Source organism: Carassius auratus, unplaced genomic scaffold, assembly GCF_003368295.1.
Source record: "Carassius auratus strain Wakin unplaced genomic scaffold, ASM336829v1 scaf_tig00014999, whole genome shotgun sequence".
NCBI lineage: Eukaryota > Metazoa > Chordata > Actinopteri > Cypriniformes > Cyprinidae > Carassius > Carassius auratus.
The window spans coordinates 97,501-118,400 of NW_020524535.1; the positions used below are offsets into that span (position 1 = coordinate 97,501).

The window sequence follows — 20,900 nt, forward strand, 5'->3', positions numbered from 1 at the left end:
GGGGTCAGTTCTCCTCTGACCAGACGAAACCAGTAGTTCAATTCCAGACTGCAGCAAAGTCAGATTGTGCAGAAGAATCATCTGTTTCCTGTGGTCTTGTCCTGGTGCTCCTCTGAGACAAGGTCTTTACAGGGGATCTGTATCTGGGCTCTAGTTGTCCTGGTCTCCGCTGTCTTTCAGGGCAGTAGAGGTCCTTTCTAGGTGCTGATCCACCATCTGGTCTGGATACGTACTGGATCCGGGTGACTGCAGTGACCCTCTGATCTGGATACAGACTGGATCTGGTGGCTACGGTGACCTCGGAACAAGAGAGAAACAGACAAATATTAGCGTAGATGCCATTCTTCTAATGATGTAGCAAGTACATCGGGTGTTATGGGAAGTGTTTCCGGTTCCGGTTTACCTAATTAATGCAGCCTAAAAATCCTTTAACGGATTTGGATATTAAAAGCATATTAGTATGTTATGTGTAAGCCAGGTTAAAGAGATGGGTCTTTAATCTAGATTTAAACTGCAAGAGTGTGTCTGCCTCCCGAACAATGTTAGGTAGGTTATTCCAGAGTTTAGGCGACAAATAGGAAAAGGATCTGCCGCCCGCAGTTGATTTTGATATTCTAGGTATTATCAAATTGCCTGAGTTTTGAGAACGTAGCGGACGTAGAGGGGTATAATGTAAAAGGAGCTCATTCAAATACTGAGGTGCTAAACCATTCAGGGCTTTATAAGTAATAAGCAATATTTTAAAATCTATACGATGTTTGATAGGGAGCCAGTGCAGTGTGGACAGGACCGGGCTAATATGGTCATACTTCCTGGTTCTAGTAAGAACTCTTGCTGCTGCATTTTGGACTAGCTGTAGTTTGTTTACTAAGCGTGCAGAACAACCACCCAATAAAGCATTACAATAATCTAACCTTGAGGTCATAAATGCATGGATTAACATTTCTGCATTTGACATTGAGAGCATAGGCCGTAATTTAGATATATTTTTGAGATGGAAAAATGCAGTTTTACAAATGCTAGAAACGTGGCTTTCTAAGGAAAGATTGCGATCAAGTAGCACACCTAGGTTCCTAACTGATGACGAAGAATTGACAGAGCAACCATCAAGTCTTAGACAGTGTTCTAGGTTATTACAAGTAGAGTTTTTAGGCCCTATGATTAACACCTCTGTTTTTTCTGAATTTAGCAGTAAGAAATTACTCGTCATCCAATTTTTTATATCGACTATACATTCCATTAGTTTTTCAAATTGGTGTGTTTCACCGGGCTGCGAGGAAATATAGAGCTGCGTATCATCAGCATAACAGTGAAAGCTAACACCATGTTTCCTGATGATATCTCCCAAGGGTAACATATAAAGCGTGAAGAGTAGCGGCCCTAGAACTGAGCCTTGAGGTACTCCATACTGCACTTGTGATCGATATGATACATCTTCATTCACTGCTACGAACTGATGGCGGTCATATAAGTACGATTTAAACCATGCTAATGCACTTCCACTGATGCCAACAAAGTGTTCAAGTCTATGCAAAAGAATGTTGTGGTCAATTGTGTCAAACGCAGCACTAAGATCCAATAAAACTAATAGAGAGATACACCCACGATCAGATGATAAGAGCAGATCATTTGTAACTCTAAGGAGAGCAGTTTCAGTACTATGATACGGTCTAAATCCTGACTGGAAATCCTCACATATACCATTTTTCTCTAAGAAGGAATATAATTGTGAGGATACCACCTTTTCTAGTATCTTGGACAGAAAAGGGAGATTTGTGTGTGTGTGAGAGTGTGTGTGTGTGTCTGTGTGTGTGTGTGTGTGTCTGTGTGTATGAGAGAGAGAGTGTGTGTGTGTTTGTCTCTGTCTCTGTATGTGTGAACTGTGTCTCATGCTGGATCCGTCTCTCTCTCACAGATGCACTTCCTGTATCAGTACTCTCTCCAGTTCTTCCTGGACATCTATCACACGGTGTTATATGAGAACTCTAACCTGAAGAGTGTGAGCGACCACACACAGCGTCTGTCTCTCATCACCAAAGACCTGTTCCAGGTGAGCGCACACACACACACACACATTCCGTCTCATCTCACACAAAACTGATTCATTTTTCCTCTTCATTTAATAAAAACCCAAAGTGGACCTTATTAGAAGTATCATAATGATTAAAAAAATGTAAAGTTGTATTAACTGTAGTGAAAAATCACATCTCATCATTTAATTGCTGAAATTATGCATTGTGATGTTCTCTGTTTTGCATTGACTTTGTCATGAAATAGTTGAGATATTTAGTGACGTGTGGTGTGTTTCCTGTTCAGGTGGCGTTTAACCGAGTGGCTCGAGGAATGCTGCATCAGGACCACATCACGTTCGCTATGCTGCTCTCACGAATCAACCTGAAGGGCATGAGCAGGTACAGAGCGGACAGATCTCACAAATGCACTTTCTTCTATGAGGGAGTTAATCTACACTTGAATTCAGCTGCTTCTCTCTGTTTTAAAGTAGTGTGTCACGATGTTTGTCCATGCACAGCATCAATGAGGAAAGAGTCATGTTCTGTATCCTCCAGGTCCTTCATTAGTTGTGTGACTAGTTTGACATGACCTTGACATGTAGTGCGTCTGAATCGGACGTCTCTGTGTGTGGCCTGCGGTCGACTGCTGACGCTGTATATACACACACTCACACACACACACACACACACACTCACACACTCACACTATGTTTGAGCTCAGACTCTTGATGTTTCCTGGTGTTTCTCAGCGAGCCGTCCTTCGACGCAGAGTTCCAGCACTTCCTGCGGGGGAAAGAGATTGTGTTGAGTGGGACGAGCGTGCCGAAGGTGAAGGGTTTGAGCAGCGAGCAGTGCGAGGACATGGTGCGCCTCAGTCGCCTGCCTGCGTTTAAAGAGCTGGTGGAGAAGGTGCAGGCGGACGAGGTGAGCGTCTCTCTGTCTCTCTGTCCTGTACACGTCTGCTCTTCACCACAGAGCGTCTCAATGTACACTGCCTTCTGTCCTCCAGCAATTCTTCATGTGGATCGAGAGCAACTCTCCGGAGCTGTCAGTGCCGTACCTGTGGACCGAAGAGAAGGCGTCCAGTGAGTCCGACACACTTCCACACGCAGCTCCCTGTGAGAGACCGCAGAACTGACTCCTGTTTGTCTGTCTGTCCTCAGCTCCGATCGGTCAAGCCGTCCACCAGCTGCTGCTGATCCAGGCGTTCAGACCCGACCGTCTGCTGGCCATGACACACATCTTTGTGTCTAAAGTCATGGGAGAAAACTTCATGGCCATCATGGAGCAGCCGCTGGACCTGGCCAACGTCGTGGACAGTGAGGTGAGGTCGCGCGCGCGCGCGTGTGTGTGTGGTGTGCGCTGACGCTGTATCAGTCAAGTCACCTTTATTTATATAGCGCTTTTAACAATACAAATTGTAACAAAGCAACTGAACAACATTCATTAGGAAAACGGTGTCAATAATGCAGAATGACAGTTAAAGGCAGTTCATCATTGAATTCAGTGATGTCATCTCTGTTCAGTTTAAATAGTGTCTGTGCATTTATTTGCAATCAAGTCAACGATATCGCTGTAGATGAAGTGACCCCAACTAAGCAAGCCAGAGGCGACAGCGGCAAGGAACCGAAACTCCATCGGTGACAGAATGGAGAAAAAAACCTTGGGAGAAACCAGGCTCAGTTGGGGTCAGTTCTCCTCTGACCAGACGAAACCAGTTGTTAAATTCCAGGCTGCAGCAAAGTCAGATTGTGCAGAAGAATCATCTGTTTCCTGTGGTCTTGTCCTGGTGCTCCTCTGAGACAAGGTCTTTACAGGGGATCTGTATCTGGGCTCTAGTTGTCCTGGTCTCCGCTGTCTTTCAGGGATGTAGAGGTCCTTTCTAGGTGCTGATCCACCATCTGGTCTGGATACGTACTGGATCCGGGCGACTGCAGTGACCCTCTGATCTGGACACAGACTGGATCTGGTGGCTACGGTGACCTCGGAACAAGAGAGAAACAGACAAATATTAGCGAAGATGCCATTCTTCTAATGATGTAGCAAGTACATCGGGTGTTATGTGAAGTGTTTCCGGTTCCGGTTTACCTAATTAATGCAGCCTAAAAATCCTTTAACGGATTTGGATATTAAAAGCATATTAGTATGTTATGTGTAAGCCAGGTTAAAGAGATGGGTCTTTAATCTAGATTTAAACTGCAAGAGTGTGTCTGCCTCCCGAACAATGTTAGGTAGGTTATTCCAGAGTTTAGGAGCCAAATAGGAAAAGGATCTGCCGCCCGCAGTTGATTTTCTTTTTTCAAAGTTTTTCAAATTGGTGTGTTTCACCGGGCTGCGAAGAAATATAGAGCTGCGTATCATCAGCATAACAGTGAAAGCTAACACCATGTTTCCTGATGATATCTCCCAAGGGTAACATATAAAGCGTGAAGAGTAGCGGCCCTAGTACTGAGCCTTGAGGTACTCCATACTGCACTTGTGATCGATATGATACATCTTCATTCACTGCTACGAATTGATGGCGGTCATATAAGTACAATTTTAACCATGCTAATGCACATATCAGTGTGTGTGGTGTTCTGACGCTCTGGTGCCGCAGATGCTGTATTAGTGTGTGTGTGTGCAGGTGAAGCCGGGGACGCCGGTGCTGATGTGCTCTGTTCCAGGGTATGATGCCAGCGGTCTGGTGCGGGATCTCGCAGCCGAGCAGAACAAACACATCACCTCCATTTCCATCGGTACGTACATAAGTGTTGGGAAGTTACTTTTTCAAAAAACAACGCACGAATTACTGTTAGTGCTGGGCAATGATTAATCTCCTCCAAAATAAGTTGTTGTTGGCATAATATATGTGTGTGTGCTGTAGTGAAGTAACACACACGTGCTCCATCTTCAGGTTCTGCTGAAGGCTTCAATAAAGCCGACAGAGACATCAACACAGCGGTGAAGTCCGGCAGGTGAGAGGAGTGCAGCTGAGCGTCACACTCCTGATTGGTCAGGTCTGCTGGTCAGGTGACCTGACGTGTGTTTGTGTGTCAGGTGGGTGATGCTGGAGAACGTTCATCTGGCTCCCGGTTGGCTGATGCAGCTGGAGAAGAAGCTTCACTCCATGCAGCCGCACGCAAGCTTCCGGCTCTTCCTCACCATGGAGATCAACCCCAAGGTCACGCATCACTTCCTGTGCTCACTGTGTGCTGTGGTGAGGAGTGTGTGGTCTGATGTTGAGCGTGTCTCCCTCAGGTCCCTGTGAACCTGCTGCGTGCCGGACGCATCTTTGTGTTCGAGCCTCCTCCGGGGATGAAGGCTAATATGCTGCGCACGTTCAGCAGTATTCCTGTGGCACGCATGTGTAAGGTGAGCTCCAGACGAATCTCCACTGCACTCCATCACGTGTTTACTGGATCTGTGTGACCTCACGCCTGTCGTCTGTGTTCTCAGTCTCCAAATGAAAGAGCACGCTTGTACTTCCTGCTGGCCTGGTTCCACGCCGTCATCCAGGAGCGCCTGCGTTACGCTCCGCTCGGCTGGTCCAAGAAGTACGAGTTCGGAGAGTCGGATCTGCGCTCGGCCTGCGACACGGTGGACACCTGGCTGGACGACACGGCGAAGGTTCGAGCCGCTCCTCATCTCCTGTGTGTGTGTGTGTGTGTGTGTGTGTATGTGTGTGTACGTGTGTGTGAGAGGCTCTGAGCGTCTGTGGTTCTCCGCAGGGCCGGCAGAACATCTCTCCAGATAAGATCCCGTGGGCGGCGCTGAGGACACTGATGGCTCAGTCCATCTACGGCGGTCGCATCGACAACGAGTTCGACCAGCGGCTGCTCAACACCTTCCTGGAGCGTCTCTTCACCACCAGCAGCTTCGACAGCGAGTTCAAGCTGGCGCTCAAAGTGGACGGACACAAGGACATCAAGATGCCCGACGGGATCCGGTCAGAGCAAACCTTTCAGTTTAATCCTGTTTCTGTTCTGTGTGTTCTGTCGGTGTGGCGCTCAGCTTCACAGACAGTGGTGAAATAAAGAAGTTAAAAGCTAGAGCAGTTATAAACGCTCACAGACGCAACATTTCTCAGGCAAGAAAGATCCATCGTCTGTTGTGAGTCCAAACAGAAGTCTACACAGAGTCTGATAACTTACAGCTGGAAGAATAGTCTCATAACTGCTGAATTTAGATCCATTAGCTTCTGTTTAGACTGAAGCTGAAGCGCTGTGTTCTGGATAAACCACATGGGGCAGTGTTTGAGACGTGTGTGTGTGTGTGTGTGTGTGTGTGGCAGGCGTGAGGAGTTCATCCACTGGGTGGAGATGCTGCCGGACACACAGACTCCGTCGTGGCTGGGTTTGCCGAGTAACGCGGAGAAGGTCCTGCTCACGACTCAGGGTACGAGCATCTGTGGGACTGTCATGAGGACGTGTTTACTCCTGAACTCTGACCCCTCTCGTCTTCATCTCTCTCTCTGTCTCTGTCTCGAGGTCATTCTGTCATTCGCAGGCTTTCATCCTTCGGTTCTGTGAGTTTCTGTCAGAACACACCTCCTCGGCTGCGTGTGCTCGAGTCGTTAGCTCCGTACGCAGCGGAGCGGGTGTCTTCTGTCTCCTCAGCCTCCAGTAGCTGTATTTCACTGCCATCATGTCTCTGGCTTCCTGCTGCTGTTTTCTCCTCTCAGATCAGTTCAGTTCTTCTCAAATGCATGTCATCCTCAGTGAAGTTCATCCTTAGTCTTAAGTTCATTCTGTGCGGCTTCATTCAGAATGTTTTCCTGATCAGACCGTGGCACGTCTTCCAGTCACTCATTATAACACAGTGCCTGAACACTTAAGTTTTGTCCAGCTGTTAATTTGATCTCCCTCCTTCACTTCCTGTGTGCGTATCCCTCCCGTCCCTCACTTCCTGTCCCCGTGGCCGCTCCTTCCTCCCGCTCAGGCATTGACATGATGGGGAAGCTGCTGAAAATGCAGATGTTGGAGGATGAGGACGATCTGGCGTACGAGACGGAGAAGAAGCAGCGCAGCACGTCGTCGTCGGACGCACAGCCGGCCTGGATGAGGACGCTTCACACCACGGCACGCAACTGGCTTCAGCTGATCCCGGAGTCTGTGAACCCGCTCAAACGCACCGTGGAGAACATCAAGGTACGACTGCAGGCGTTTCGCCCGGAGTCCAGACTAACCCTGGATCCGTTCAGGCATGCTTCAGAGACACACACACGGTTCCAGTTCATGTTCTGATGGTGCATGTGATTAATCATGATTTAGAAGTCATACACACCTGTGTCTGATAGACTGCTCTGTGTTTTGTTGATGTCTGTTCTTCCCAGGATCCTCTGTTCCGCTTCTTCGAGCGCGAGGTGAAGATGGGCTCACAGATGCTGCAGGACGTGCGTCAGGATCTCACCGATGTGGTGCATGTGTGCGAGGGCAAGAAGAAGCAGACCAACGTCCTGCGCACGCTCATCAACGACCTGGTCAAGGGTGAGTGAGCGGGGTGACCTCTGACCCTTCTGATGTGTGTGCCGGGTCACTGACGCTGTCCCGTGCTCCGCAGGAATCCTGCCGCGCAGCTGGAGCCGCTACACCGTCCCCGCGGTTCTGACCGTCATCCAGTGGGTGGCAGACTTCAGCGAGAGGATCAAGCAGCTGCAGCAGATCTCTCAGGCAGCGGCCAGCGGAGGCGCTAAAGAGCTGAAGGTGTCCTGCTCAAACACTCCCTGGACCTGATCCAGATCATCCACACTGCTGCACACACACTGATCACAGCATCATTTCTGTTTCAGTGTCTCAATAGAGATCGCGTAACTCGAGCTTAACACGTTTGGCTGATTTTCCAGATCAGAGAGAGTGTGTGTGAATGGTTGCCAGGTTAGGAAGGTCAAGTATACCACTGTGCTGGAAATGAGAAGCTCTGAATAGAGGGTTAACCTCATGGCACCAGGAAAGCTTGTTACTGACGTCACCTTTATTTCTCTAGGCAAACATCACAGACAATTAACACTTAATAAATCAAGAGAAGCAGCAATCACAATTGAAACGTGATTGATAAAACAGATAGTTGCAGTCCTTGATTCTGATTGGCTGAGCCGCGATCAAAGCTGTTCTAAACTCTACAAAGTGTCAATTCAGCTTTGTTTGTTTGTGTGTTGCTCGGCAACCACTCTGTTGGAACCACAGCTGTTTCTGAGGAGCTACATTGTTTGGTGGAAGAATACTGTTTTTATTAATATCACACTTTATTTGTGCCGTTTTATTCTGTGAAACATATGAAATAAGTTTCATAAAAGCAGTAAGCCTGGTGAAGCCGTGGTTCAGTGATATACAAAGGTATAATATATAAAGGTGTTTTAGTCATATTAACAACACCCCTTAGCGGTTATAAATCAGTGTAAACCACAGCTTTATTCTGAAACCGTTGTGTGGTTTTCCTTCTCATCACTGAAGCTGCTCCGACTCGGGCTGGATTAGATGAAGTGCTCCAGCTGTCGTGTGTTTTAACTGGCTCTGCTTCTCCTGCAGAACATCCATGTGAACCTGGGCGGTCTGTTCGTGCCCGAGGCCTACATCACGGCCACACGTCAGTACGTGGCTCAGGTGAACAGCTGGTCTCTGGAGGAGCTGTGTCTGGAGGTGAACGTGACGTCTGCACAGGGAGCAGCGCTGGACGCCTGCAGCTTCGGGATCAAGGGTGAGAGAGACGAGTGTGTATGTCTGAGAGAGGTGTGTGTGTGTGTGTGTGTGTGTGTATGTATCTGAGCGCTCTGTCCGTCTCCACAGGTCTGAAGCTGCAGGGGGCCACCTGCTCCAACAACAAGCTCTCTCTGTCCAACAGTATCTCGACTGAACTGCCGCTGACGCAGCTGCGCTGGATGAAGCAGATCAACAGCGAGAAGAGGAACATGGTCAGTCACGAGGAACACCTAACACTGCTCTGATCTTCTGCTTCCTTCCTGATTCACAGTGTTTCTCTCTCTGTGTTTTCGTCTGTAGGTCACGCTGCCCGTGTATCTCAACTTCACTCGCTCCGACCTCATCTTCACCGTCGACTTCGACATCGCCACCAAAGAAGACCCGCATCACTTCTACGAGCGCGGTGTGGCCATCCTGTGCACCGACTAGATGCTGTTTGACCAGTCCCTCACCTCTACTAGTCATTCCCCTGTGTGTGTGTGTGTGTGTGTGTGTGTGTGTAGGTGGATCACAGCAGAGCGTGTCATGTGTTTAGAAAGTCAGACGAATGTTAGACGATGGATTGTGTTGGAGTTTCTGAGGCAGATGTTGTAATGGAACAGACGGGATTGTGTGTGTGCTTTAGATGGAAAAATGGAAGTTGAAGTATTGATGATTGGTGGTTTCCAATAAAGCTCATTTAGACTGTGTTTTGTATCTGCATGTTAATTAATTCGAGCCTGTAGGATGTGCATGTCAAATAATAAATCTACCATGTCTGGAAAAAAGTGTCTCCAGAGTTTTTCATTAAAACAGAGTTCAAGAAAGCACAGGTTCCTGATCAGATCAGATCTGTTGTGATGGTTCTGCAGCGCCACCTCGTGTCCTGATCAGGACTAACACTTCCAGAACCTCTCAGAGCTCCAGATCTGATTCTGACTGTGATTATAGGTTCAGATGAAGCTCTGTGTGATGCTTGGCTTCCTCTCACACACCACACAGTCCAGAGAAACACAGACTTTATTTTCACCCCATGATGCTGTGCACAATAAAGAACCGCACATACACTCAACTTCCAGATGTGCTTCTGCAGACTGGGTCATGATATTGAAAAGGTTTATGAAACAAGTGAAATTCAAATGAAAAAATCTATATGAACATGGTCTACAAACATTAACACGGAACAGGAGTTCTTCAGATGTTCTTCTCTCTTTGGATCCAAATAAAATAAATCCGTCCACTGCATTCATCCTTATAAGAGAAACTAATATCTGTGTTCTGCAGACATTATTCATCATTACATCAGCTTCCTGACGAAAACAGATCTATATTACTTTAGACTGTAGTTCTATAGATGGCCACTCGCTGTTCATAAAGAAAAACAGATGAAACCCGTGAGCAATTTACTCAGAACTCATGAATAAAGGTTAGGTTTATTAGTCTTGATTTATTGTGTTGCACCTGAAGTCGGGAATGAAGAACTCTTCTCAATGGGTTTTAACAAATATTAGAGTCTTATTAGAGTCTCTATTTCCAAACGACTAAACAAAGCCACACATGCGGTGAATCTGAAGTCCTCAGAAAGCCACGCTCTCCAGCTCCATATCACTGATGCACTGCCTCTTCCTCTGCATCCCGTCGTCCACATCACCCGGAGGAGGGAAGAACTTCCTCTTGGAGAACGCTCCCTGGAGAGCAGGACTGTCTGGAGACCCGGTGTCTCTGGTGGAGGTCACCGCAGGAGAGTTCAGGGAGGATCTGGTGTTGAAGCCGGAGTCAGACAGATCTGCTTTCACACTCTTCAGGGTCTTACAGGAAGAGCAGAAGCTCTGGCCCGGCGTCTCCTGCTCCGAGTCGCTGGATGACCGCATCTGAACATCTGCAGCATCTGACCTCGACCTCACTTCTCCAGAAGCAGATCGACGGCTCGTCCCTTTCACCCGGAGCCCGCCCAGCCTTTGCTTCTTTGACCCTTCAGCAGAAGAACCAGAGTCTTCAGAACTTCCATCGTAGGGATCCAGGCTCTGAAAATGTGTCAGAACTTCAGGAAACACCAACAAAGCTCTTTCCAGAGATGACTGATCACTGAGAGACGCGGTGTGTAGCTGGAGCAGGTGTTTGTTTACCTGCTGGTAGTGATGTCCAGTGAAGCGCTGGAGTTTCTGAGGAGCTTCTGGAGCACTGCTCTCACAGCCCTGACACAAGAGTACACAGATCTTCTGCTTTATAATGATAGAAGGAATCTGAATGTTTGAGGATGATCTTTATCAGAAATACCTTGCTGCTGACATCAGACCATCTCGGGTTTGACTCGGACTCTGAGTCTGAGCTGGAGTCTACTTTACACATCTCCTGACAGAACACCACAGATGCATTAAACACACTCACAACAGACAGAGACACAATGAAAGAGGAAACTCTTACCATGTATTTGAATGCCAGTCTACCAACAACGTCTGACTGACTATTGATCAGTTCTTCCATTCCCAATCACTGAGTAAATCTCATCGCCATCTCACTCAGTTTACTCTGCTTTTATATCTCAGTCAATCGTGCCATGTTATAGAGAGTGTGTGTGCGTGCGCGTGCACGTGCAGGCTTCAGTCGAGGCCTTTTCTTCAGATTGGAAACCAATTACACGACAAACAACGAGATTCTCGAAATATTCTTAAATATCAGATGGGCTTTTTATACGGGAGATCATTGAATAATCAGAAATCTTGGTTTGGACGTCAATTATACTAATACTTTTCACACAGTAATTGGTAGAAGAAACAAAACAGTTAACATGTGTGAGGACGGATGGGAAATAAAATAATTAGACTGTATTTGGGAAGTGTTGTTTAATTATTTATATTTCGTAAATACTTTAATATTTGATGAATGACAATGTTATTTTTATTTATTTTGAATCGCATGTATGTGTGTGTGTGTGTGTGTGTAAATGCGCATGTACTCTCACTAATGCTAATGTGTTGTATTTATTTATTTTAATCACGCAATAAAAAAAATCTACGTAATTTTCGGTGTAATAGTAAGAGACCAAACACAATTTAAAAAAGTACAGCTCATCCAAAGCCAGTTCAGTAAAACGCGACACTATCTGCGGAGCGCGTCTGATCGCGGCGCGTCGGTGTGTAGTGCGCATGCGCAGCGCGTCAGATCCGGCTGCGGAAGGATGAATGTAAATGTCAAAGATGGCGGCGGAGGGAGGAGGGAAGGAGATGAACGAGATCAAGAGTCAGTTCAGCACGCGAGAAGGCGCATATAAACTCCTCACGCACTCAGAGTACAGCAGACCCAACCGAGTGCCCTTCAACTCTCAGGGATCGAACCCCGTCAGAGTCTCGTTCGTCAACGTCAACGATCAGTCCGGGAACGGCGAGCGCATCTGCTTCAATGTGGGCCGGGAGCTTTATTTCTACATCTATAAAGGCGTCAGGAAGGTGAGCGCGACGCGTGTTTATCTGCGCTTTCGTTAAATAGCTGTTATTTCACATCAAGGGTGACGCGACGTGAATGTCACACGCACGCGCACGCACTCGAGCGTTCTCACACCTGTCGCGCAGATCAAAGAGAGACGTTTGTTTATTTCTGTGCGCGCACGCGCGTGTGTGTGTGATTCTCTCTGTCTCTCTCTCTGTCTCTCTCTCTCTCAATTCAATTTAATTCAATTCAATTCAGTTATCTTTATTGGCATGGCACAAGTCAAGTCACCTTTATTTATATAGAGTTTTAAACTAAATACATTGCGTCAAAGCAACTGAACAACATTCATTAGGAAAACAGTGTCTCAATAATGCAGAATGATAGTTAAAGGCAGTTCATCATTGAATTCAGTGATGTCATCTCTGTTCAGTTTAAATAGTGTCTGTGCATTTATTTGCAATCAAGTCAATGATATCGCTGTAGATGAAGTGACCCCAACTAAGCAAGCCAGAGGCGACAGCGGCAAGGAACCGAAACTCCATCGGTGACAGAATGGAGAAAAAAACCTTGGGAGAAACCAGGCTCAGTTGGGGTCAGTTCTCCTCTGACCAGACAAACCAGTAGTTCAATTCCAGACTGCAGCAAAGTCAGATTGTGCAGAAGAATCATCTGTTTCCTGTGGTCTTGTCCTGGTGGTCCTCTGAGACAAGGTCTTTACAGGGGATCTGTATCTGGGCTCTAGTTGTCCTGGTCTCCGCTGTCTTTCAGGGCAGTAGAGGTCCTTTCTAGGTGCTGATCCACCATCTGGTCTGGATACGTACTGGATCCGGGTGACTGCAGTGACCCTCTGATCTGGACACAGACTGGATCTGGTGGCCACGGTGACCTCGGAATAAGAGAGAAACAGACTAATATTAGCGTAGATGCCATTCTTCTAATGATGTAGCAAGTACATCGGGTGTTATGTGAAGTGTTTCCGGTTCCGGTTTACCTAATTAATGCAGCCTAAAAATCCTTTAACGGATTTGGATATTAAAAGCATATTAGTATGTTATGTGTATGTCAGGTTAAAGAGATGGGTCTTTAATCTAGATTTAAACTGCAAGAGTGTGTCTGCCTCCCGAACTATGTTAGGTAGGTTATTCCAGAGTTTAGGAGCCAAATAGGAAAAGGATCTGCCGCCCGCAGTTGATTTTGATATTCTAGGTATTATCAAATTACCTGAGTTTTGAGAACAAAAGTATATTTTGCATTGCCAAACCCTACATATGAAAAGAGAACATATACAACAGTGTGATTAGGAACAATATAGCAATTGAAATAACATTTGAACAAGTAATATTAGAAGAACGATATTAAAACACATTGATACATATAAACGTATGATTTTCTTAGAGTTATGTAACAGATTATTTATTCATTTAATTAATAACTGGATTCAGCATCATCTACAGTCGTGTGTGTGTTGGTTTGGTGTGAGTGTATTCTCTGGATGTTGTGTGTTGGCTGTGTCTCAGGAGTCGGCAGGCTGTTATTAATCTTGCCGCTATATTTGCACATTCAGATTTTTCACCGAGAATGAAGGTGAGTTTTTCGGTTGGGGTGCAATTATTAAAATGGGGAAATGTTTTGTTTATTTTGGTATAGTAGTGGTTTCTGATGGTTTGGTATTTGGGGCATAGTGTGAGGAAGTGCAGCTCTGTTTCGATCTCTCCCAGAATGCAGTGGGAGCAGAGTCTCTGTGTTTGTCTGCGGCGGCCCGTCTCTACGGCCAGACTGTGCTCACTTACTCTGTACATCTCATCTCTCTCTCTCTCTCTCTCTCTCTCTCTCTCTCTCTCTCTCTCTCTCTCTCTCTCTCTCTCTCTCTGTGTGTGTGTGTGTGTGTCCAGTGCTGAACTGCGGATGTAACGTTTTGTCTTACATCAACCCAGTGTGTTTTGGTGCAGTACATCGTGAAATGAACACACTCAATAAAACAGACAAATTCCCTGCGCCTGTTGTTTGTGTTGTGTGAGTGAGTGTGTGTGAGACAGAGAGAGAGAGAGTGTGTGTTTGTGAGTGAGAGTGTTTGTCAGTGAGAATGTGTGTGTGTGTGTGTGTGTGTGAGTGAAACTGAGTGAGGGTGAGCGTGTGTGAGTGAGCGAGAGATTGAGTGTGAAAGTATGCATGAGAATGTGTGATTGTGTGTGTGTGTGTGTGTGTGTGAGAGAGAGAGTGAAACTGAGTGCCTGAGAGTGAGAATGTGTTAGTGCGCGCACATGAGAGTGAGCTTATGTGCATGAGAGTGAGCATCTGCCTGAGTGAGTGTGTGTGTGTGTGTGTGTGAGAGCGTGATAGAGAATGTGTGAGAGAGTGCATGAGAGAATGTCAGTGCTTGTGAGTGAGCATGTGTGTGTGAGTGAGCGTGTGAGAGAGTGTGCACGTGCGAGTGAGCTTGTGTGAGAGTGAGTGAGAGATTGTGTGTGAGCGAGAGTGCATAAGAGAATGTGAGAGATTGTGCGTGTGAGAGCGTGCGTATGTGCATGAGAGTGAGCGTCTGCTTGAGTTAGCATGTGAGAGTGTGCGTGAGAGTGTGTGTGCGTGAGAGAGTGTGCGTATGTGCATGAGAGTGAGCGTCTGCGCGAGTGTGTGCGTGATAGAGAGCGTGATCGAGAGAATGTGAGAGTGCGTGCATGTCCCCATTTTTCAAAACACTTATAAATCATACAGAATGAGTTTTTTTGAGAAAGTAAAAATGCACAAAGTTTCCTGTGAGGGTTAGGGTTAGGTGTAGGGTTGGTGAAGGGCCATAGAATATACAGTTTCTACAGAATAAAAACCATTACACCTATGGGATGAACACACTTTACACAAAAACAAACGTGTGTGTATCTGGTTGTTCTGCAGGTGTTCAGTCTCTCTCTATCTCTCTCTCTGTGTGTGTGTGTGTGTGTGTGTGTGTGTTGGGCTGTAGGCTGCTGATCTGAGTAAGCCCATAGACAAGCGGATCTACAAGGGAACGCAGCCCACGTGCCACGACTTCAATCACCTGACGGCGACGGCGGAGAGCGTGTCTCTGCTGGTGGGCTTCTCCGCTGGACAGGTGCAGCTCATCGACCCCATCAAGAAGGAGACCAGCAAACTCTTCAATGAAGAAGTGAGTGTCGTAGGGCTCTGTCAAACAGACTTCTTTCCCCCCCACATTCAATTTAAATTCTAGATTCAAGTTTAATGGTTTAATTAAGGGTTTATTATCCAAAAAGATGGCCCTTAGAAAGTCTACATTTTTCTGGATTCTTTGTTTTGTGATTTACCGTATTTTCCGGACTATAAGTCGCACTGTTTTTCATAGTTTGGCTGGTCCTGTGACTTATAGTCAGGTGCGACTTATTTATCAAAATTAATTTGACATGAACCAAGAGAAAACATTACGGTCTCCAGCCGCTAGAGGGCGCTGTATGCTGCTCAGTGCTGCTGTAGTCTACACTGAACACATAGAGCGCCCTCTAGCGGCTGGAGACCTGTTTTCTCTCGGTTCTTGGTTCTAAATAAATGTGACTTATAGTCCAGTGTGACTTATGTTTTTTTTCCTCATCATGACGTATTTTTGGACTGATGCGACTTATACTCAGAAAAATAGGGTAATATAAATTTATTATCCAATGAATTCTATTGGTTACCTATTGTTTGCAATAAAACAAACTGCTGCACAACATAAAATGTGTAATATTCCTTAATAATACCATTTATTAAAACTATAATGTATTATTATTATTATTATTATTATTATTATTATTATTATTACTGCTGTACCATAATAATGTATTTCTTAAAGTGAAACGTTTATTTTGGTGAGTTGTAGTGAAGGGCTGTGAGTTTCTGTGTCATCTGTCCATAGTGTTCTCAGATGGTGACTTTCTTCTGTATCCAATTTTTATGACAGGATTCTGTGATTCTGTCTGTGTTTTCTGCATCGTGAGACTCTTATCTCTGTATCTGTGTTTGTTGTGTTCTGGAGGACATGTTAGTTTATTCTCATTGATTTTGATCCTCTCCTTTAACCTCGTGTCCTCTCTGTCTTGTGTCTTCTCCTGCTCCGCTCAGAGACTCATAGATAAATCCCGGGTCACGTGTGTGAAGTGGGTCCCGGGCTCCGAGAGCCTGTTCCTCGTGGCTCACTCCAGCGGGAGCATGTACCTGTATAACGTGGAGCACACCTGCGGCACCACGGCGCCTCACTACCAGCTGCTGAAGCAGGGCGAGAACTACAGCGTTCACACCTGCAAGAGCAAGTCCACGCGCAACCCTCTGCTCAAGTGGACGGTGGGCGAGGGCGCGCTCAACGAGTTCTCCTTCTCTCCCGACGGGAAGTTCCTGGCCTGCGTGAGTCAGGACGGTTTCCTGCGGGTCTTCAACTTCGACGCGGTGGAGCTGCACGGCACCATGAAGAGCTACTTCGGAGGCCTGCTGTGCGTCTGCTGGAGCCCTGACGGGAAGTACATCGTGGCCGGCGGCGAGGACGACCTGGTGACCGTCTGGTGCTTCTCAGACTGCCGGGTGATCGCCCGCGGACACGGACACAAGTCCTGGGTGAGCGTGGTGGCGTTTGACCACTACACCACCAGCGTGGAGGAGAGCGAGCCCATGGAGTTCAGCGGCAGCGACGAGGACTTCCAGGATCAAATCCACTTCGGCCGAGACCGGGCCAACAGCACACAGTCACGTCTGTCCAAGCGCAACTCCACGGACAGCCGACCGGTCAGCGTGACCTACCGCTTCGGCTCGGTGGGGCAGGACACTCAGCTGTGCCTGTGGGACCTGACGGAGGACATCCTGTTCCCACACCTCCCTCTGTCCCGGACGCGGACGCACACTAATGTGATGAACGCCAGCGCCCCGCCGGCCGCAGGGAGCGGAGGCAGCGGCTCCATCAACCCCAGCACCAACGGCAGCAGCAGCGGCTCAAGTGTGCCGGCGAACACACTCCCCGCTCCGCTGCCGCGCTCCAACAGTCTCCCGCACTCCGCCGCTAACAGCAAGAGCGCCGCCTCGGACAACCCCATCGCTGCCGGAGTCAGCAAGTTCGCCACGCTCTCGCTGCACGACCGCAAGGAGCGGCACCCCGACAAAGACCACAAGCGCAACCACAGCATGGGCCACATCAGCAGCAAGAGCAGCGACAAGCTCAACCTGCTGACCAAAACCAAAACAGACCCCGCCAAGACTCTGGGCACGCCGCTGTGTCCGCGCATGCAGGACGTGCCGCTGCTCGAGCCGCTCATCTGTAAAAAGATCGCACACGAGAGACTCACCGTGCTCATCTTTCTAGAGGACTGTTTAGTGACCGCGTGTCAGGAGGGGTTTATCTGCACGTGGGCGAGACCCGGCAAAGTGGTGAGTTCCTCTCTACCTCATGAAGTGAACACTTTTACCTTGTCAAAAACAGCTCTGCTCACACACAACTGCTTAGATTCGCGATCACACATGCTCTGTTTCTACTGTGGACACGCATCGTCCTCCGTCGTCTCATAACACAAACACCGTTGAAAATCATATGAAATTACTATCAACTAGAGATGTTCCGATACCCTTTTTCTCTTCCCGATACCGATTCCGATACCTGGGCTCAGGGTATCGGCCGATACCGAGTACTGATCCGATACCTGGGTGTATATCTGTATATACAGCTGTATATACTACTAGCCCTGTGTAAATTGCTAGAATTCTTTTTATGGTGTGCTTCAGACAGATCCCTCAATAAAACATGAACAAATACATGGTGAACTACTGTATTTATTACAGTATTTTTATTATCTAACATGAATTTGACAGTATTATTTATTTTCATATGCAAAAAAGAACTTCAAATGCAGCCAAAAATCTAACACCGCAAACTAAAAAAGGTATTTAAGTTTTACAATATAACTGTATAAAAAAACTGCAACAAATAAGTCTAGGAATATAAAAAAAGATCTATTAATCAGATAATCTCTTTACAACAAAACAAGTAAAAAACAAGCAACCATCTAGGCATAATTATTATTATTATAGAGACGTATTATTATTACTGTAGGCTACAACAGTAGCTTTATATATTGTCAATTTACTCATGTAAACCAAACATTTATTTTAATGGGCTGCCATGAAGATCTTTGAGTGTCTGTGTTTATGATATGACAGTATTCTCAAATGAAACGGTAAATTCTCATGAAGTGACGGTTTATGCGTTCGTGTCCTCATGACACACAGCAGAGACTACAAAACAGCGAGCTCTCGCGCATCTGTGCCAGTCACCCACAGAGATGTAGATTTTGCGGGAGTAATATTTAAATAGTATTTTGCAGTTTAATATTCACAGACACTAGTATATATTCGGCTACTGTCTGGAGCCCTGCGCTTTGACTAACACGGAAGCGACTGAACGCAGCTGCCGGTACTGAATATACTCGAGAGTCTGTAACTACCGGTACTACAGAGACATACTGCTAACCACTGATGTATAATATAGAAGCGGCTTCACTGTCTGTTGGCAGTTTAGAATGTGATGAGTGATCCAGTCATATATAGATCAGGGCTGCTAACGCGTTTTCATTTCTTCTTCGCTGCTCTAAACAGGGGTTGCTTGTGGCAACACAGCACAACTTCCTGTGTTTTCAATGCGTTTTGAGCAGCGAAGAAGAACCGTGCAGCAGTTAGGCAAAGCTTGCGGTCATAACTAGGTGTTTTTTAAGAAAATGGTATCGGATCGGTATATGGGTTCATGTACTTGCCGATGCCAGAATTTGTTGTGGTATCGGAGATATTTCCGATACTAGTATCGGAATCGGAACAACTCTACTATCAACATGACGTAAACAACACCACATGACTGTCAGGGATCTGTGATGTCACGCTGTAGAACACACATTATAATTAACCCTTCCTACATCCCAGAGGAGACCAATCTGATCGGCTCATTTTCTCACATGCTTTCAGAGAAAGTTGCGTTACGTCTTCTGAGTTGGTAGATGCACCCTACACGCGTGTGCAAATCATCATATCAGAAGGATTTCTGAAGATCATGTGACACTGGAGACTGGAGGAATGATGCTGAAAATACAGCTGTTTTAAATTATTCTGCTGTATTTCTGCTCAAATAAATGCAGGTTTGGTGAGCAGAAGAGACTTCTGTTTCTAACCTCAGACACTCAGAGATGTTTGATTCTGAGAGTGTTTAATGATTGTAGTCGAGTCTCTTGTTCGTGTGAGATTGGTGTTCGTATGTTGGTGCTCTATGTAGAGCGCTCCGCTTCAATGATGGTCCATTTGAGTGAGGACGCTCCCTTAGAAGGGAGCCTGTGTAGTTCACTAGGCTTGGAGCAGAGCTTGTTTTCTGGTAAATCTGTATTATTGTGAGCGCTAGTGAAGGAGTCCAGGATAGTTCATCGTGTGTGTGTGTGTGATCTGTACGTTTGGTCAGATGTGTTTCCTTCTGTATAGTTCTTCGTTCAAATGTCTCTTCTTCTTCTCTTTTCCAGGGTTTGTTGTCCTCCCAGAACCAAGCCAGTTCTCCCAGTGGAACAGTAGTATAGCCTCTCTCTGCTGCTATGAGATCCGCATCCGTCTCCACTCAGAACTCCCAGTTTTCCTGCTTTCTGTCGTTCCGGAGGCTCGTGGAGAGACTGTACCGCGGGGCTCCTTCCATTTCTTCTGTTCTCAGAGTATTTATTTAATTGTTTTCTTGCTTTCACTCTCAGATGCATCTCACTGTTATTTGTGGTCCTGTGTACTTCAAGCTTCCCGAGGTGTGTGAGATCATCCAGTCGTGTAACGCAGTGGGTTTGAACTCCGTCAGGAGACTCGCTTCAGCACAGATCCTTTCACCCTCCTTCTTCAGGAACAGATTTCACCCCCGCTGTTGAAACTTTGCACTGATCTTATTTTGGTTGTTGTTTTTCTGGTCACTACCATAAAGGATCAAAACAGACGAAAGGAAGGCGAGAGATGTTTGGGGAAGGCCTCGATGCACTTGGCTTTAATATCCTCTGTCTTGAAATCTGAATCTGAAAAGCTGGATGCTGCAATCATAGTTTTTTAAAGAAAATTTCTTTGCACTTAATAGTTTATTAGAAGAGAATGGCTTTACATTTTTGTGTGCGAGGACTCACAGACTGGTATAATGTGGAGAATTATGATTAAAACTTTGTATCTATGAGCATTTATTTTAATATTGTTTCAGATAAAAATCTGCTTTGTATTATATGTATAATATTGTAATTCAGTGATTTATCGGGGAGAAAGCAAATGATCAGTAACTCTAGTGAACGTTTGTCATCATTACAGGAAATAGTGACATTTCTAAAGCAGAAGAATAGACTTAATAATATTAAAAATAATCTTAAATATGCAGGTTTCAGTTTTTATTTGTTTGGTTTTCCGTCTCTTGTACAGAAGTCACCCAGATGTATTTTGATATCGGAGAATCTATTGTTAGACTGCAGAGCGTGTGAAGCTCAGGAAGTCCAGCAGAAGAAGAAAACAAACCTAACGAAAGAGTTTCCAGAGTTCATATTTCGCTTACCAGCAGCAAACTTCTTCTGTGTACTTCTCAGAAAAACTGATAGCCGACTGGGTTTAGAGTCGATCAGAATCTGTGTGACACTATTAAACATCTAACAGAGCCTTTTTGTGACTCTCAGTCGTTGTAAATGAAATATACACTAACCAGGAAAGACCAGGATGTGCAAGTGGTCATATTTTTGATTGATGTGGTAAACATTTTGCATTTCACATTTTGTTCTTCATTAAAAAAGGTCCATGGATGTTTGGTCTGGTGTGTATG

General features: G+C 46.1%; 2 protein-coding genes and 1 pseudogene across 3 annotated transcripts; 2 read left to right on the forward strand and 1 right to left on the reverse strand.

Moving 5' to 3' along the window:
* Window positions 1-9,456, forward strand: part of LOC113074537 (cytoplasmic dynein 1 heavy chain 1-like) — a 38,794-nt pseudogene extending 29,338 nt beyond the window's left edge.
* A 102-nt stretch (window positions 9,457-9,558) lies between these two features.
* LOC113074536 (uncharacterized) lies at window positions 9,559-11,351 on the reverse strand. Of its 2 annotated transcripts, none has more exons than XM_026247389.1 (4): window positions 11,093-11,351; window positions 10,946-11,017; window positions 10,795-10,863; window positions 9,559-10,692 (listed from the first exon to the last, which is right to left on the reverse strand). In XM_026247389.1, exons 1-4 carry the CDS (start codon window positions 11,150-11,152, stop codon window positions 10,246-10,248), a joined length of 648 nt encoding a protein of 215 aa, XP_026103174.1. In that variant the 5' UTR covers window positions 11,153-11,351; the 3' UTR covers window positions 9,559-10,245. The 2 variants fall into 2 exon arrangements, with proteins under 2 accessions (XP_026103174.1, XP_026103172.1); XM_026247387.1 differs by having other exon boundaries at window positions 10,946-11,020; window positions 11,093-11,350.
* A 254-nt stretch (window positions 11,352-11,605) lies between these two features.
* Window positions 11,606-20,879, forward strand: LOC113074530 (WD repeat-containing protein 20). Its single transcript, XM_026247374.1, has 4 exons — window positions 11,606-12,114; window positions 15,054-15,236; window positions 16,184-17,473; window positions 19,597-20,879. Exons 1-4 carry the CDS (start codon window positions 11,857-11,859, stop codon window positions 19,648-19,650), a joined length of 1,785 nt encoding a protein of 594 aa, XP_026103159.1. The 5' UTR covers window positions 11,606-11,856; the 3' UTR covers window positions 19,651-20,879.
* Window positions 20,880-20,900: the final 21 nt, after the last annotated feature.